The 19,147-nt window shown below is 49.7% G+C and overlaps 1 protein-coding gene across 8 annotated transcripts in view; it reads right to left on the bottom strand.

Moving 5' to 3' along the window:
* Positions 1-19,147, bottom strand: part of SLC8A1 (solute carrier family 8 member A1) — a 152,247-nt gene that overhangs the window by 121,658 nt on the left and 11,442 nt on the right. For 5 of the 8 annotated variants that reach the window (XM_074864259.1, XM_074864261.1, XM_074864254.1 and 2 more), the window contains exon 2: positions 856-2,691. In XM_074864259.1, coding sequence (XP_074720360.1) covers positions 856-2,691 — 1,836 coding nt within the window. Of the gene's footprint in view, positions 1-855; positions 2,692-12,485; positions 12,520-13,004; positions 13,171-13,195; positions 13,356-19,147 lie in introns of those variants that run through there. The other 3 variants (XM_074864257.1, XM_074864256.1, XM_074864255.1) reach the window with 3 other exon arrangements.

Here is a 19,147-nt window from a genome sequence, read left to right on the forward strand (position 1 = left end):
GGACTGATCTACAGACTCAGACTTCACTGCTGGAACAACGCAACTCCCAACCCTTGCTCCTCCCAGAGCTCCAACTGGGCAAGAAAATGTCTTCATGACATACCCAAAGATAGATGTTTTCTACTATGATTTACTGGGCTAATTTATGTTCTCCACATAATGTAATAAACAAGGCTAAGGCACTAATAATTTTTCCACCATTCACATAGCAACTCTCAGGAGTAGCCTCCAACAGCTTTCAGCCTTTTTTATCTGCAAGCAGCCAAATGTAGCTGCAGTTGCATCCTAACCATGAGGCTTCTCTGCATTACAACACTTTTTCAGGACACGCATTGGACAATGACCCAGGCCTGCAGCCTTTGGAAGAGGAGGAGGTGAAGAAACCTTCACCAACAGAGCATCAGTGCAACAGGCTGTGGCCCAGTCCCAGATGACCTGACCCTCAACAGGCAAGGGGAAGCAGGTACCACAATTCATACACTCAGTTTAGGCCCTTCGCAAGACAGGTCCTTGTGACTGGGTGGTAACAGCCAGCTCGGTTTTGTTCTCTGCTCCACTGTACAGCCGAGGCTTTAGAAATCTGCTCAGTGTATGGGTAGGGTGTGGGAGGCTGGACTCACAAACCAGTCCCACCTCCCTGCTGCTGGAAGGGTGGAGTGCCCCTGAGAAGGCATCACTCTGGTCTGTTAACAAGGCAGAAACATAGCATTTCAGGCTCCCCAAAGCATATAAAGCCATCCGTGGCTTACTGCAACATGCTGGCACCGCAACACCTCCAGTACAGTTCTGAGAGCCATATGCATTTAATTTCAGGAGAACCAGAGACTGTAAGTAACAAATAAACCCCTCACTTACACTATCTCATCGTTCTGGAACTCCAGCTCCCCACAAGTGTCTTCAAAGTCCTCTCCTCCACCTTTGGCCGAGCCTTCAATGGTTTTGTAGGGCACAATAACACTTCCTCGTGCACCAGAGGTTCGCAACACTTTCACTTCCATGGTCCCTACACTTTCACTGACATGCGTTACTGGCTCCTCAAAGGTGAAGATGCCAGCGTGGTCATCGTCAAAGATCGTGATGGTGGCAGTAGATGGTGATCCCAGGCAGGCAAGTGTTGAGACACGACTGACCTCAAGAACGCCCTCATCTGAGGCCTCAGTGCTCACGCGGACATTGCTGAGATGGACCAGGAAGTTCTCATCCTCCTCAAATATGTCATCATCGATTATGCCAACACGGATTTCCTTCTGGGTCTCTCCAGGCTTGAAGACCACTGTCCCTTCAGTGAACTCATAGTCAGAGCCGGCATTGGCCGTCCCATCCTCTGTCCGGAAGTCAACGTACACTGTTTTGGTCAAGTCGCCTCCCCGGCGAATGATGGTCAGGGCGACAGTGCCACAGTTCTCCAGACACTGGTAGGTACCCTGCTCAAAGTAGAGCTTGCTGATGGGATCATTTTCTGCCACCTCACTGTTGACCTCATGCATGCTGACGGCTTTGCGGGCCTGGTCTGCAGCATGTCTCTTCAAGATGTTGCCAGCTCCCGTCATGAGTCGAGTGGCCTGAATGCGGTAAAAGGCCCTGCTCTTCTGCTGCTGGCTCAGGACCTGGTAATTGGCCAGCTCTATAAGCTGTTCAATTTCCTTGTCGGGGTGCTTTTGTTTCAGCTCCTTAAGGATCCGAGCCATTTCCCTCCTGGCTTCCTCATCATCCTGGTCTTTCTCATCCACCTCCAACACCAGTGTCCCATCCAAAAAGTTCTCCACATGAGAATTCGCAACCTTTCCATCCATCTCGATATCAGCTTTGGAGGAGGGCCTGTCACCCTCATGCTCAATGATCATGCCTCTCTGCTTGCCAGCTCGGTATTTCTTGTAGACGTACTTGTAAAATAAAAGCCTCCTGTCAGCTATCCAGGCAAACACCACACAGATGGGGAAGAAGAAGAAGGTGAGCAAGCCTTCCCAAACCTCCACAATCCCAGGAGAAGACACAGATAAAATAATGTAAAGCCAAGTGTAGGCAAAGATGCTCCAGGCCGCTGTAACAAAAAACACTCGCAAGTGCTTGATCTTCCTTATCTCTCCATCTGGAACAACGTAAACACAGATTGCAATGATGACAAACATGTTAAACGCAGCACTCCCCACAATTGTGCTTGGCCCCAAGTCCCCTGCCGTGAAGCCATGGCCACATACTTCAATAACAGACAGGAGGATCTCAGGGGCAGATGAGCCCAAGGCCATCAGTGTGAGGTTGGAAACGGTCTCATTCCAGATCCTCACTGTGGTTTTGCTAGTCTCACCATTGGGCTTCTTGATGGTTATTTCCCGCTCTTGGGATGTAATGACTTCGATGGACGACATGAAGCGGTCGGCTATGATAGATACTCCCAGGAACATGTACACCATTGCTACAAAATACACTGTTGCCCGAGCGATTTTGTCACCAAATGAGGGGTCTTGGGGTTCCCATATTGGTAAAATCACACCCTTTTTGCAGATGTATGAGCCAGTGCACTCCTCAGTGTCATTCACAGGCAATTCACTGGGGCTCTCCGCATGTGTGCTGTCTGCATGGAAGAGTAACACCAGTGCCACACTCAGGAGTTGGAAGCTCACTGGGAAGGTGGGTAGGTGAGTTGCCCGCGACATGGCCGCTTCCACCAAACAGGTCCCAAACATCCTCAACCTACAGAGACAAAAGGAAAGATGCATTAAGTGAGGCCTACCAGAGATAACAGATTTTCCTCTACACCCTGTTTATTTCCCATCTTTTCCAAATATATAATCAAATTACCCTGTTACTCAAGAAGACCCATCTGATGAGCCGATTTGTGTTATGATTACTGCAGTTTTCCATGTACACATCATCTCATTCAGTTATCTGAACAAGGACGGATTCAGCTGCTACCAGCAGGCTAGCACCTACCCCCTTTAGCTACTATGTTTAATGCCACTTTCTTTCTCTTTGCTAAAGGCCTGTTTGTTCAATTTAATTTTCTTGTTTCTCATCTAATTAAAGCCCATCATTCTGCTTCACAGCTGGCAGAAGTGTTTCCCATTTCAAAATTACAGTGCATTCACTCAGTCACTGGAGTTCAGGGAAAGAGCAGGAGAGCACATGGAAATCTACCATCCCCCCATCATTTTTTAAAAATAGTTTTATACCTGCCATCTTTAATCCCCATAAACTATGTATTTCACATCCTATTCTTGCTCACAGTCCTCCCAAGCATCTGCTCCACATCAGAAATCTGCTCAAAGTGAGCTCAAACCCTGGCAAAACCTTATTCTTAACAGTAACCTGGTCATAAGGTGCACCAGAAGGGCAGTCTTTAATTAATGATTTTGGAGCCATTCCTTCCACAGCGCATCACTTTGCACCTTCCCAAACTGGAAAGAGCCCCATATGCATCCAAGCCTGGCTCTCTTGGCATGCTTGGAGAGGAAACCTGTCCCTGCACTCTTTTCCCACTAGGTCAGCTTTGACGGCTTCCCCTTCAAGGGCCTTTCTCACTCCATTTACAACGTTAGTCATCAGGCATGACAGCAGTACTTGCCCTTGTCTTGCCTCAGGATTTTCTAGCAGTGTAGAGGAGCTGTTAAAGAGGTTTGCAGTTAGTTAACAGTGCATAAACCAAAAGAACAGATGCCTTTAAGTAGTGCAAAAACCTGAGCATGCTCAGTATTACATTCTCAATTTTATTAGCCAATACAAGCCAGATTTCTAGTTATTAAAGCTACATTTTCTCCTCAAGGAGAGCCTTTGCCATACTACACTTCTCCATTCCAAGTTAATTTAATCACATGGTACTTAAAAATGTTTCTATGAGGAGAGGAAAATGAGTACATCAATACCTTTACTTTGCGGGAGAATACAAAAGGCAGAACTGGTTTTGCCCATAAAAATACCACACTCCAGAGAGAAAAAAAAAAAAAGAGCCTAGCCATGAAAGGTTTCAATTTCTAAGAGAAGGATGGTATTCCTAGGCTCATATCAGAGATGGGACACAAGCAGGAAATCCAGTCAATGCCTCCCAAAGTCCAGCCTCTGCAACGCCTGGCAGGTCTCACCCTACCATTTGCCATCTGCCTGGTCTCCAGTAAACACCATGGCAGGCCGGAGAGCTGCCCAGCTGCGTGTGCTGGGAGACACAGACCAACTCAGCCATGCTCAAGGCTGCATCTGGTGACAGCATCCCAGCTGTCACCTGGACCCAGCCACAGTGACCGTGACCCAGGCAGGATGGCTAAGCACACCTCCCCTCTGTCTCCAGAAAGAGGGCTTGTTTCACAGCACAGCTGGGAACCAGGCTGGCTCTCCACGCAGCAGGCTACACACGCTGCACTGCTGACTGCAAAAGTACAGCCAGGCAGGTGGGGAGAAGCATTTACCCTCCTAAACAGGGACACACCTCCTTGAAGGAAAGCACCTGGTCACCACCATCCATCTCCTTATCCTCCATGACACAGAAATTCCCCCCTCCTCATTAGGGCAGGGGCATGTTTCGCAGGCACGCAAGTCAAGAACTGGCTGGAGGAAGCAATGGGTACCATCCTGCACCCATGTTACAGGATCAAAGCCCTCTCCTCCATTTCCTTTTATTTAAGGATGCTGCAGTAGGATTACTGGGCTGGAAGAATAATACAGGGAATTATCAAGTTTTACATAAACGGCATTTCCTCACCAGGAACTGTTGGTCTGTGTGTGTGTGTGTGTGTGTCCCCATTTTTAATTAAGAAAAAAAAGATACACAGAGCAGGAATTGAACAAGTCAGGGAGCTGGGTGATAAGAACAGATAAGATGAAGAAGAAAAAGCAAGTGTGTATGAAGACAGATTTTAAAAAAGGAGGTGTTTGTGTTGGAAATCCTGCTAATGCTATAAAAAGCTCCTACTGCTGGAGTCAGAAGCCCTGAACGTTGCTCTGGGATCGCACTCCCTGGGTACCTTCTCCTTCCCAGAATGCAGGCTGTAGCCACCACTTACAAATCTGAAATAAAACCTGAAAACATATTGTTTGTACAGAAGAGTACCCTGTTGCAGGCCATTTGGTGGATAGCTAAATTGAAACAGATGTGCGTTCATGGTCACTGAAGTTTAGCCTAAGCATGAATTAGTCACCCAACATCTGTACTCCTGTGTTTCACACTGCTCCAAATCAACTCTCAGAGACATTTGATAGAGGGGCTGTCAAAACACAGGCTGACTTGGTATCTACTCTGTTTATCCCAGATAGCTCCTAAGCATAGTTTTGGAGTTTTTTTAAATATGTAGGATTACAAAACATTTAACGTGGGCATAAAATATTATTCAGTTGCATGGTTCTTCACTGTCTCTTTCTAAAGTGTAGTAGTTTCAACAAAAAACTCAAGAGCATCCACCTGCCCTTGTTCACTTAATTTTCTCCCTGTGGCAAGTCATATCCTTGCACATGTACAATTATTCAGAGCAACCAGGCATTGTGAAATCCCCTTGGCAAGAAGAGGAAACAGATGGTTCTAGAGAAAATATTATGCTTTGGGTCACTGATCTAGGTCATAAAAATAGGAGACTCCCATCACACTTTGGACCAACTTTACAGTCTTAAAAACATTAGAGCACTGGAAGTCTCAGACAGAAGAAAGACTAAATCAGATTAATAAGTCACTTGAACTTTACTTGCCATGTTCTTCCCTTTCAAACTTTCTAATATAAGTTGGGTTTGGTTTGTTGTTTTTATTTTTTATTTTTTTAAATCAAGTCCCATATTACGTTAAATGAGAGGAAAAAAGGTCTAGAGCAATCCATCTTTCTGGCCTTCCCATTCAGTTGTCCATGTACAAATAACATTTTTCCCTCAGATGGCAGAAGATATGAAGAACTTTTTCTGGAGAGTTCAGATGGAGGGTTCAGGCTGGAGCTTTGGAAGAAAAATCCACCTGCCTTGGCAATGTGCCAGGACCCTTCTTTGAGTGGCAGTAGCATCCCCCAACTCTGTGTTGGACCTTCTCCAGCATTTTGTGGTGCAGTCATCAAGCAAGATTCACATACCCTCACCAGCTTTCCTACTTAAACCAATTCACAATGAGTGTTATTAACACCAGACTCAGGAATTATGGAGGGCTAGAAAATGCTTGGCCACAACATGTTGGTTAGACACACAATCAGAGCCTGACACTCAAAATATCTCTGAGAAGCAGCTGCTATAAAATTAGCAGCATTTCTTTATTTGTACAGTCCAAAATAAACAGCTTGGTCCCCAGAGACCCTCTTACTCTGTATTTGCATAGGGTCTCGACCCATGGTCAGCACACTGCTGCAGGCACTGCAATAGGAATATTCTCAGACAAATAATTCATATTATTCTTTAACGAGAAGCAAGGCTATCAGAACGCCAGCCCTCCCTCCAAACCCAACTTTGTTAGCTTTTCATTAAGGTGTCTCAATTGCATTTCCCATCCCGGCCATCAACAATAAAAGCAAATGCGGTAGCTGATTCACAGCACACCAGTTAGCAGTCCCGGCAAACCTTGCCTGCTGCGGTGCTCCTGGCCTTGGCGTCACTCCCCCGGCGCCTCTCAGGTCAGATTTATCACTGCAGCACCGGGCAGGGGCACAAGCTGCTCTCAGGCTCGGTGCTGGCCATGCGTGTGTGGTGAAGATCCTCAAACCACCACTCCAGGCCAGCACAACCCTGCCCTGCTGGGCAGCACCCAGAGCCTTTTTTACCACCAAGGGAGCAGAGCTGTCCTGGGGCTCCCTGGAACCGGCTGCCTGAGAGCTTTCAGGTGGAGCTGGAGCTAACCAGGAGAGCCAGACCCTAACTTGGGCTTTCCTGAAGTTGCAGCTGAGCCCCTTCCCTTCGCGGACAAGCTCCCCCAGGGTGCTAGCAGTTGGGTTTGCATAGTCATGGAGGAAAGCCTGCAAGAGGCTGCATGGTCCCTTCAAGGCAAGCTCAGTTTAGATGCAGCTCCCAGCCAAGGGATGTTGGTCCAGCCTTTTATTCCAACCTTTGGTGTGAAACACCAGAAAGGCAGTTGTTGCCCACAGAAGGGCTAGGAGGGTTGCAGAGATATTTGCCTCCCCGCTGGGCATGGGAGCACTAGGTTTTGCAAATTGGTAGGAGAGAGCTCCTGCTGCCAGCTTGTGCTCCAGCCCCCCAGCTCAGGAGCTGCCAGATGGGGAGAAAACAGCCTTTTAGACTCTGCTCTGACCTTTCCCTGGCAGCAGTGCTCCTTCAGGATGGCTGGTTGCTGCATGCAAAGTGAGCCTGAAAGCTGCTCTGTGTTTCAACAAAGCACAGCTTTTCCTTTGCAGCAGCCTCTCAAAAGTCCCATCTCCATTTGGACACTTCGCTCTTCAAATACCCCCTGTAAGACTGCCTGTTATTTTCCTACACCTTTGTATCATACACAGGTTTATCTGCAACAAGCTGGTAGCACCATTATTTTTCAGAGTACTGAAAAAACATTGCTAGCCCAGACAGTTTCATTAGAGAAGGAGGACTGGGCAAGGAAGGAAATGGCCTGGGCTCACAAGGAATGAGTGGCAAAGAGAGAGAGAGAGACTTTCCACATGGAATTTTTTTCCCAGCATTCGACAGAAAACACAGCAGCGTTCACACCACTACAGCCACCACCGACACTACCTAACAGTGCCTACCCCACTTCATAATAAACATAATTACTGTAAATTTACTGACAGCTTGTATGGGAGAGAGTGTCCCCACAGCTGCGTCACTGGTGTACGGGAGGTGGGAGCAGCACCCTCTCCCCACAGGGTGATGATGGTTGCTTGCTGGGGGGCAGTAGGAAGTTTGCTCTTCACGTGACAGTGGCTGCTTTTTGACGTGCTATGGGGACACAACCAGGAGCATGTAGCAACACCATGAGGACTCCCGGCCAGCCCTTCCACATCCTGTAGTCAGAGCTAGACAGAGAGGAGCTTTTGTTAGTGGGAGTGCACTGCTGCAGGAAGACAGGGAAGGCAGCTCAAAACCCCCTTTGCTGGAGTCAGGGGCAGGAGAAAGATGGTGTCTCTTCAGGCAGAGTGGTCAAAAGCTTTGACAAAGAGGAAGCTAGTCGCTACTGCAAGGCACAGCTAGCCTGCAAGATATAGAAACAGAGCCTCAAAGCAAGCCAGCTACTCACTCCACTGTCAGTGTCCCTGATGAAAAGACAGCAAACCCCAAAAAGGCCCCAAGTGAGAGGACAGGCTCTCTCAGCCAACAAGTGCCCCCCGCTCCAGCAAAAATGGCTGTTGCAAGTTATGTGTCCTATGCTCCTACCCCAAGGTCAGACCTGAAGTCTCCAAGTCACAGCACCCCTTTCCCAGTTTCTCTTGCAGGAGAGCAACACTTACAAGTCTACTGCAAGCAATAATCAGCCTTCCCTGGGGAAAGCACTGCACAGCTTGCCTCCACGGGTGGGACTCATACCCACGGCCCCATCTCTGGAGGGCTAGCAAACCCCTCCTCTCCTGCTGACCCTTCCGGGCCATGCTGAAGACTGTTCACCTGTGCTCACTGAAAGCAGCAAGCTGCTTCACAGCAGGGCAGCTTGAGCAAAGCCTGTACTGGGAAAAGACGTGACTGTAGGAAAAAAAAAAAGTCCAAACAAATTGTCTGGTCTCTTGCCACCAATCAGTAAATCAGTCAAGAGCCTTAAGTCCAGCTTCCTACAGTCAAAAGACACAGAACGGATGCCAACAGCCCTGCAAGGTACAGGATGCTTGGAGATTTATCTAGGCAGCCACAGGCTCCACTGGCTTCACTTCTGATCTTAATGCTGAACCATGGCGTGGCTTTGGTAAAAAGTAGCTCCTGCCAGCTGTGATTTTTACCCACCAAAGCAGGAGAAGGACCCAATTTCCACGCTGGCTGCACATCCAGACCTGTAGAGGAAGGCTGCTGTGTCCAAATACTGTGTTGCCACTCAGGGCTGCACAGTGTGACAGCACTTTAAACACAGCTTGGAAAACCCTTGGCTCACTGCCCTGCTCCAGCTCTGCCCGGCTCCTTCTCCCTTCCACCCAGCTCTGCCACTCCAAAACAGGAACAGCCTGTTGGCATCCCCTGCCCATGACCCTCCAGATCTCCACATCAGGAAAATGATTTCCAGGCCATCAACATCCAGATTGCATCAGTACGAAAAAAAAACATCAAAACCTTTCCAAATATAGTCAGAGGCACAAGCCCTCCATGAAGCCAATCAAGTAAAATACACATCAGGCCACCCTGTTTTCTGTAAAGGCCATTAAAAAGTTAGAACAATTATCAGTCTGCAACTGATTTTTCCAAGTATCCTATCTCTTCAATGAAGCATCCAATCTCCTCCCACAATCTCCCCAGCAACTTTCCAAAATAAACAGATAAATAGAGAAAATAAAACAATCCCAATATAAAAATTTCAGCCAGATTGGTTGAATTTGGGGGCAGCTCATAGAGACTGAGCTTGGAAGTGTTTGTCAGAAAGATTCCAGCCTTGGTTTTCAACCTATGGAGACAAAGTGGCAAGTTGTCCTTTTCCCCCATGATTCAAGGTCTCAGCAAAGAAAATGCCAGGAAATGAGAAGCAAGGGAGAAATACTACATTTCTTTTGGGGTTGTATTTTTTCTTCTTTTTTTTTTAACAACTCCCCTCCTACTCGCTGCTGTCTCCAGATCATTTCTCTATCCCTACCACCTGCTTTTCTATCAAAGCAGCATCAGGTCTCTATCATGCAGCATCAGGCTCTTTCCCATTACTCCTCCTGGGCCGTTAATGCCTTCCTCTGCCTGTGGATCTACCTTGCTGATTTAAGCACAGTGCTATCTGCCATGTCTCCACGAGCTGGCTTTGAGGCTGCCTTGCTGACAGACTCTGCGTTCTCAGGGCAGTCCTTCACCTCCCTGTGCTCTGTGTCTCCCTCTGTAAAATGGGAAGACCACTTCCTGTGAGTGTTGGGAGAATAAAACACTGCTAGTAAGCCTGAGGCTCCTAGGTAGCCTGGGGAGGAATCATCTGCCCAGAGATGCCCTACAGGGGCCAGGAGAGGGAAGTTAGCAGGCTTGTTGCTTTCCCTCTGTCTGCCTGTGTCTGCTCTTTCCTCCAGGCCCCTTTTTACGCTGGGTTTGTAGTTGTGTGGGGTCCCCTGTGCAGTGGGATGCTCTTCTGGGCTCTGTGGGAGGAAGGAGCAGAAAGCTTCAAAGGGAGCAGAAACAAATCTCCAGCCCCAGCACCCTGCACCCATCCAGGGACAAAGAGGTGGGAGACGTCCCTGGCGATGTGTGTGGGGAAAGGCTGAGGCAAACGCAGGTTGTGAACCCAGGAGGATTTGGACACAGTCAAACAGGAGCTGGGCAGGTTAGTTGAGGCTGGAGGCCCACCCTGGCACGGTCCATCCATCAGCTAGGTGCCTAGCCCTGGCTGGTGAACGGTAGTAGCACCTACCCGGAGAGTCCCTGTCCAGAGGTACAGCTCTTGCACTGCTGACTCTGGAGGAAGCTGAATGCTAGTGCTGAGCAGATGCCCAATTTTTAGATCACCAGATCTCAGGAAAGAGAGTCTAAGCCCAGGTGTGCGCCAGGCCTTGGTTGCCTATCTCAAAATTGAGGTTAACTGCCCTGCCCTCCTCCCCAGTGTCCCCCGCCTTCTCTGTCTCCCCAGGAGCTCTTTGCAGCAGCAAATCTCACTTCTATTTGTAGCCAGGTTTCCTTAGGAAGCCAGGCATATGAAATCACAGTTTCCATGTCTGTCTCTCTGTTCACATCGCCCTCCCCCCCTCCCAATTTCAGCTAAAATCACCAGAGGGATAGAGATAGCAAAGAAAGCCAAGTTCCTACAAGCTTCCTGAAAATAGCTGGAGAGATACCACTCACGCCCTTGGCAAGGGAAAGACCGGTCAGTGAGCTCAGACCATATTGGATGCCAGAGTCCCGATGGCACAGCAGACCCAGGTGCAGCCAAGATTTGCACAGTTGCAGCGCCAGTTTCCATGAGCCGGGAGCACATGCAGATCATGGTACCCTGAGCTTAACAGAGCTCCAGCTTGTTCACTCTACCAGTCGCAGGGAGAGCCAGTATCGCATCCCATTTGTGTTGTCTATGACCAACCTGTTGGCTCCAGTGATATTCATGCTTTGGGGGACACTGGGCTTTATTATAGGATCTGAGTTGCACTAGGATGCTGGGGAACAGTGGCTTTTCCCTGGTTAAGGCAGCAGGACTGTATCCTCCTGAAAACACAGCAGAAATCCAAATTCTGTCCTAGATGCAATGCTGGAAAATTGCAACCCCTGACAGCCCTGAGCAGATCAGGACACTACCAAGGGCCCAAACAGGCAGAGGAATGGCTGTGCCTATATGGCTGTGGAGACTAGGTGCAGCCTGGGCAGCTGCAGGACAGTGAATGTTTAAGTCTCAGGAGCAACTCCCAGCCAAAGGATCACAAAAAGCTAAGTGAAAGTGGGGAAGAAAGAAGCAAGCAAAGTTTCATCAGCTTAAAACTGTGCTACTTGGTGTTGGCATCCAGGGGTGCTAGGCATAAAGAGTACACCCAATCTCCCCAAATATCTTGAACAAATCTCTGGTACAGAGGAACCTTTGGGCAACTCGGCTCCCCAGCACTGGCTTAGGAGTTGTTTATGCCTCCAGAGAAACAGAGCTGGTGGGGTATAAATCAATTCATCAACTTTCCTAGGGAGACAGCGGTGGAGGTTCATGGCTTGGCTGGTAGGTTATGGCTCTAGAAATGCTAGATTATTTCCCTATGTGGGCTAAATGCCTCCGCTGGAAAAGGGGCAAAGCTGCTATTGAAGAACCAATCTGAAGGGGAGAAAGAAACATTTATCAGATGCACGCAAGGGAGCACAAATGCCTCTCTTTGGTGATGTCCACCGCCACAGCCGAACACATACAGCACAGCTCTTTTTTCCCCAGCTGCCATCATCACATCAACATGCAAGTGTCCCAGCATTCCTTCTCTAAATAAAAGTGCACCTCTTCTCTTTGTGGTGGTGAGAAGGACACGAATGCCTAGGCAGGTGTTGAGAGAGTGCACAGAGAACCCCAGCTTCTCTCAGTCCCTGTTTCCATCACCTGACTTGCGCATTTCCAACATCTGGACTGGAGGAACTGCTTCCTGTGAAGCGCAAGCAAAGAGGAGCCCTGAAATCAAACACTCGCACCCACATGCCTGTGACCTTGTGGTTTTACTACAGCTTTCATTTTTAGACTTCAGTTCTCCCTAGTGCTTGCTGCATTTCTACAACATTTTGGTAGCTTGCTTTCACCCTGGAGACGGAGGTGAATGTGGGGTTGCTTAGCATGGCTCGGCAAGGAGGGAAGCAACAAGCCTACGATTAAAGAATTAAACTCGAGATGACGGAAGAACCCCAGCCATGCTTCCACCTAGACAAAGCCTACGTGATCAGCGCTGCTCAATGCCAACCCTTAACAACACACGCTGAGCGAGACGAAAATGGGAATTTCATCGTGGCTGCAGGTGCCTCCGACCACTCACCTCGGAAACCGTTTCAAGGCAGAAATCCCCGGCGCTGGAGGCAAAGCAGCCCTGCCTGGAGGCACCGACACCCGCGCCGGGCGGAGGCACCGCGCCCGCGCCGCCGCGCACCGGGGAAGATGCGCGGAAGCCCCCCGGGGGGAGGCGGTTTGCTCCAGCCCCACCCCCTCCGCCCCCCGGCCCCACATGCCCGGCAATGCCAGGCCCTTGGGCTAGGGGGGGGAGGCGAACCCCCGCCGCAGCCGCGCCTCCCGTCTCGACATGTCGCGATTAGCCGGCGGGGGAGGGGGGCGAGCCCCATCGCCTGCCTAAAGGTGCCGTGGCTGGGTTGCAAAAAGCATTCCCGGGGCGGGGGAGAGCATCCTACTCCCGCCTCCCCACCGGCTCCGGGCCCCTTCCCCCATCCTTCCCCCGGCACTGGGGACCCCCCGGTGTAGAAACCGGTGTCGGGGCGGCGGGGGACCCGCCTCGCTGGGCAGGGTGGGGGACGGGTCGGGGACCGGTCGATCGCGGTCCTACCTGGCGTGGGGCAGGAGCGGGCGGCGCCGGGGCCGACTCAGCAGCGGCTCGGCATCGCGGCGGGGCGCGGGGCGGGTGGCGGAGCCCCGGTGCGCGGCTGCGGCGCGGCGGCGGGCGGGCGGGAGGGAGGGAGGGAGGGAGGGAGAAGGAAGGGAGGGAAGGATGGAGGGAGCGCGCACACACACACTCACGGAGCGGCCCGGGGATGCGCTCAGCTGGCCCGCCCCGCAGGCAGCCTCCCCTCCCTCCGCATCCCTCCGCGGCGCTGCGCGGGCAGGGAGAAACCCGCCGTCCCTCCTCCGCGGTGGCAGCTTCAGCTCTCCTCCTCCTTCTGCTGCTGCTGGAAATATTTCCCGATTTCCTCCTCGGAGCGAGGGACTTTGAAAGGCAGGGCTGTTTGTGGACCCACCCCCAGCAGCCCTGCCCGCCCTGCCTAAGGGAGCCCCCAGTCCTGCCCTGCCTGACCCCAGCCCTGCCCTGCCTTACCCGGCACAGTCCCCGTCCACGCTCTGCCTGCCCCCAGCGCTGCCTGCCGTGCCGAGGCAGCCCCCCATCCCTGCCCGCCCTGCCCTGCCGGGTGGAGCTGCCAGCCCTGCCCTCCGTGGCCTCATCGCGTCCCCCACCGGCCGCCCTGCAGTCTCCCAGGGCAAGCTCGACCCCATTTGCACCCTGCAGGGGGGAGAAAACAAGAGGGAGGGTGCAAGGAGCGCCTTGCTGTGGCTGTCACCGTGCCCCACAATGTCACCCATGGCTGCTGTGGGGAGGCGGGAGGCCAGGTGCATCCCAAGGGGCCAGGGGTGAGGTTCTCTCCCCTCGCACATCACCAATATTGTGGGGTTTGCAGAAGACAGCGGGGGCCATGGGGTGACAGGCAAAGGTCATATGGGTCATCTAGGGCCCTCCTGGAAACTGCCCCCGCATCTGGCTATGTCCAGGTCAGCGCCTGAACCCACAGAGCCTCCTGTCCCCACGGGAGGGTCATTGGGGTTGGGGAGGTCCTGTAGGAAGCCAGCGGCCTGGCACAGAAGGACTTGCTGTGCCTCAGGCTGGCCCAAGTGTCCTTCCTGTGGGCAATTTCCCTTTCACCATGCCTGAATGACTCTGCCACCCTGCGCTGGCTCCATCAAGGAGCAGATGAACCCATTGTCCCACCCTCCAGGCAGAACTCTGTGGCTTTAGGAACTTAAAATAGGACCAAAGCTAATAACTCGCACACTGGTAGTTGCAAGTACCCAACGACCTTTAGTAGCCCTCTATGCCCAGATCATCAGGTGCAACAAGAACCGTGGAGAAACAGAGCCATTATTCTAGCTCTTGCATCCTCTCACACCTTCTCCCTCTTATCTTGTTGGCTGTGCTTGTATTTTTTGTCACCACTAGCAAGACAGCAAGCCAGCAATTTAGCTTTGGATTTCATTTGTGCTATTCTTTCTTTTTTTTTTTCTTTTTTTTTTTTTTTTTAAGATTTTTGCATCACCATGTTCTTCAGTAGAGATGGAAAACTAAGTTTCTTGTTCAAGATGAGGTGTAAGACATGTTAAATGTCACCAAACTCCTTTGTAAAGCAGTTCATGGTGAGCTGACCAACCAATAAACCAGCTACTTATTAGTGTTGCAGCTGTTATTGATATTATTTAGTTTTGGTCTTACTTTAAGATCTTATTGCCTACACATGGGATGAAAGGCATTTCCAAATAAGAATTTGGTTTAGAAAAAAACATGGGTTTGTGTCCAGTAGCTAACTGATTTTCTGTCTCACCTCTTTTGATTTAAAACTCTTCAGAGGAGGGATAAGGTTGCATCTGGCCATGTGTGGTACTTTGATGGGACTCAATTCTCCCAGCAGGGCTGTTGATATAAAATGAGCACAACTAAATGTCTACAGCATGCACAGTGCTATGCTCGGATCAGGACCTGAGCAGAGCAGTGGATGTGTATCAGTGGTGTTCGGTTTGACAGTGGCTGCAGGACGCAGGGCGCTGCACAAGCCGGTGTGGCAAACAGATAGTGTGGGCAGAAAAAATTGGCATGGTTGCAGCCAACAATCCCTGCTGTTGCTTTTCACCCTGCACACTGAAATCTAATCATTGCAACAGTAAGCAGTGGAACTCAGATTTTAATTAGCTGTCAGCCATGAAGTTGTCCCAAAAGCTCCCCATTTCCCTTAGTTATGTTGCTGACCTACTTCCCAGCTCTTTCACTGAATATGGTACACAGCTCCTCTGGAGCACCAAGACTCTACTAATGGGGATCCACTGGTGAGCTGCTCTCTAAAGAGCCAGGCATGTCCCCAGTTCCTCCCAGCCCACCTCTCTCTGTAGCTTGCATGAGAGACATGTTCCTGTCTCCCAGTGCCTCCTGCTGAGACCCTCAGAAAGGTCCCTTCATCTGAGGGATTTTTGTGACATTTGAGGGGAGCTGAAGAAAACAAATTTGTCAGTGTTCGTGGTGATGCTCATTAGTCCATGCAAATGAACCCTTTGTATCACCCAGCCTTAATAGCACTGGAACAGAAAAGGTGAAGCAGAGATGCAGCATTATCCCACCTGCACCTGAGAGCAGCTTTCATCTACTTGAAGAGTGACTGGTTAGGAGGGATATAAGGCTGGAAGGCTGGGAGAAGATGACACCCACTCCCCAGTCCCTCACACACCCCTTTCTAGGCCCATTCAGACCTTCATCTTTCAGAAGCTCCAAGAGAAAGGTGGAGTTGGGCTCTGAAAGAAAGAGTGGAAGTCAGGGAGTAGGGGAGACAGTGAGCCCAAATAATGAGAGGAGATACTGTGTTATAGGACTGCTCCGCACTGCAGTGGCTATGGCTCACACTGCTTTTTCTCAGTCAAGCTGGCTGAAATGGTAGCTGTAACAGCACAGAGCTCTGCATGGGCTATGAAATCTGCTGGACAAGCTGAGCAAATGCTCCTGTGTTCTTCCTGGTGCTCCAGGCAAAAAGGCAACAAGACTGCTCATGTGCTGGCACAGCAAGTTTGCCATAGTGAGGGCACATCCGTGCTTCATCATGATTGCAGCCTGGGCTGTGCTGGGAAAGGCAGGTGTTTGCTCCAGCTACATTTCCTTCTCTGTTTCTCTTTGCGGTCATGCAAGTGAACACCTACCATTGCAAATGCACTTACAACCACTCATCAGTAGTCTCAAAATCATGGAGATTCTCATGCCAATACTAACGAATGGTTCATTCATTCATTCATTCATGCACACCCACAGCCCTCTCCGACAGCAGCCTGCATCCCTCTGCAGTTGCTGAAGCAGGTTTCCAGGTATTGTCTACATACGCAGAGCAGAAAGATGATTCCTCCCTGCAAAGAATGTCGTTAGTGGGCTGTGGAGACTCGAGCACAGGACAGAATGGTGCAGGCTAATTCTCTGCTCAATGCCTTGTGAAGAAAGACATCTGATCTCCTGCACATTTTAGAGGAGGGGGACACAAACCCTCAGGCATTTCTTGCTTGAAAAATTCCTGCCTTATATTCCCTGTAAAAGAGACAAGTGGTCAGGGGAAGGTCAGACTTCAGCTCAGCTCACAGCATGCTCACCTCTGAGCAGCTGTCCTACCACCCTTTCTTGGCCCTGTCTGGAACACCTTCCTCAGTGGGATGCTTTGATCTCTGCTCCAGCTTTTGTGGGTTCAGATAATGCTGGAGGATAACCAAGGAGTCCTCATAGGTTAGTTATCTCTGGTCATAGTTTTCCTTGAGTACCTCCAGAGATGCCAGAGAGATCCTGCACGAGCATATGGGATGTCACCTCTGGCTTGCCATCCATCTGTCTTTGCTCCTCGCTGCAGCAGATGTGAGCGTGTGCCCACTGAACCTTCTCTGGCTCTCCTCTGCATGTTCTTGGCAGAGACCTGGAGATCCCTGAGAGTGGTGTTTGTAAAAAAGATGCTCAGAAACATAATTTCCAGCAATTTGAGCATTCGCTTTCACTGACACCTTCAAACCTGCCTTTGCTGTTAGGAGGATAAATCAGGCATTTAAAAATGTGGTGGATGGAGTGGGACACAGCAGTGAATAGGAAGGGCAATTCTGTGTGCTGGACATCATGCACTTCTTTTTGAGATCTCCAGGCAGTGCCTCCCTAGCTGTTTTCAAGTAGCTTGTACAGTCTGAGTCCTGATGATCCCAGGGAGGTCTGAGCAAAACAGTTGTCTATTGGCCAGCCAGAGGTCTTAGAGGCAGAAGGTGTCTGCTACCCCTGGAAAACTGAGAGTAAAGACAATACCCCAGCGAGAAGGCAGTGCTCAATGGGATGTTTTGGCATGCCTGTGAAAAATTGGCAGCATATGGTTTGCTCTCACTGCAATGCTTTGGGAGCCTGCAGAGGTAAATGGAGAAACCACGCTTATGCTTCTTTCAAGCTTTTCCCCAAGTACTTGCTCTATGCTGTGTTTTAGGTAGGTTTAAACAACAAATCCAGAGCACTAATTGCTGAGCATAGCATTTAACAGCTTGGGAGAGAGTTTTCCTGGAAGAAGCATTGACTGGCCAAATTTTGCAGAGCACTGCTTGTGTGTGGCAGACACAAAAGAGTATTTGCACTGGAAATCCCCTGCTATGTGGGGGTTAAAAGCAGAACTAGTTTTAGGGGCTGGACATGAATTTAGGGAGCTTGGAAATGGGGAGAGCTGCATGCATGTTGCAAACATCTAGTCTACAAAACAAGCCACACACTCTTCTCTTCAAATTCTGCTTCAGAATCCCACTTTTCTTTTTGAAAAAACTGCTTTCTGGTCATCAGGGATATACAGGAAAAGCTCAATATATGTGCAGAATGACTTCAGTGACTGGGCTTAATGTAAGAGATGTACAAGGTGCAAACTGTCTCCTCACTCTTCTCAAAGGAATAGAAACTCAGAAGCCTCTGACAGCTGTCATTTTTCTCAACAGCAGTGCATGCTAATACTAGCATCTCATTCCCATTTCCATTTCACAGGCAGAAACCAGTTCCTAGACTGTGACTGGAAAATGAAGGACCAGATGTTCCCTGCTGAACTGCCTGTCCCTTAACATCTCTTCCCACCAAAAAAAATGAAGCTTTGTTTTGCTGTTACAAAACTGCAGAATACAGGAACTAAAAATGCAGACGCAAGGTCAACTGAAATGCATTTCCCAGTGAAAGCAATAGCCTAGGGACTCCGTTGCCTCAAAATGAGTGTCCTGCAAGGGGCCATAGAGCTGCAGTGTGCCAGCCCCAGGGCATCACTACAACAGAGCAGCACTAGCTCTCTCCACTTGACACTTCATCTCTTTTCACCACCATCCCAAGGCTGCCTTGGCCTGGAAAAAATGTGGCTGAAAAAAAAAAAATCCCCCCAAATCCAGAATTATAAATCAACAAATGCTGTGTTCTCTGGATTTTCTTTTGCTTTTGAAACCTAGAGATTTGATGTTTTCCAATTTACTTGGTAACCAGAAGTAAGTTAAAAAATTGAGAGATGAAATAGTGATATGTACTCACATGATTCCAGGAGCTGGGACTTTAAGAAAAAAGTGCAAATACTGTGGTAATGTGACAAGATTTGGGAGCTGTGTCCTTCAAACTGAGGACTGTGATGCTTCCTCAGCAGCTCTGGTGTCCACATAAGGCCATATCCCTCATTTGATCTGTGTGCAGGGCTCCCATTGCTATCAGTGGGAGACACAGGATGGATCGGATGTAGTGCATGACTCCAGCTGCGGCCCCTGGTTGTGAAGGTAATTTGGCCTGCTCTGTACCATCTGTTTGCCAGCCCTGAGCGAGGTTTGATATTCCAGGGAAAACAGACTTTTTTATTAAAAGTGAGAAGTGACTGACCTCAGCTGCATAAAGCACCTTATTTATATTTTACTTATACAGTCCAGGTCAAGAAAACTGCTGGGACACCTTGAAAAAACCAAGCCCATTAGGCAAGAGGATGTGAAATGACTTCTCTTAAAGGGAAAGTTGTCTTCACTATAATGGGCTCTAATCTGTGTTGTCCTTGTAGGTGGTCAGAAACCTTCCTTGCCTTCTTGCTGCTTTGACTTTACCAACCTCTGCCTCAGCTCTGCCTCGTTTCAACTCCAAGTGGCCTTGCCTTGCTAGGTGTCTCTTCAGCACTGACCAGCTCTGCCAGAGATTAGCCCCTGAGTCTCAGTGATAGA

The sequence above is a fragment of the Strix uralensis genome, chromosome 3 (genome assembly GCF_047716275.1).
Source record: "Strix uralensis isolate ZFMK-TIS-50842 chromosome 3, bStrUra1, whole genome shotgun sequence".
In the NCBI taxonomy this organism is placed as follows: Eukaryota; Metazoa; Chordata; class Aves; order Strigiformes; family Strigidae; genus Strix; species Strix uralensis.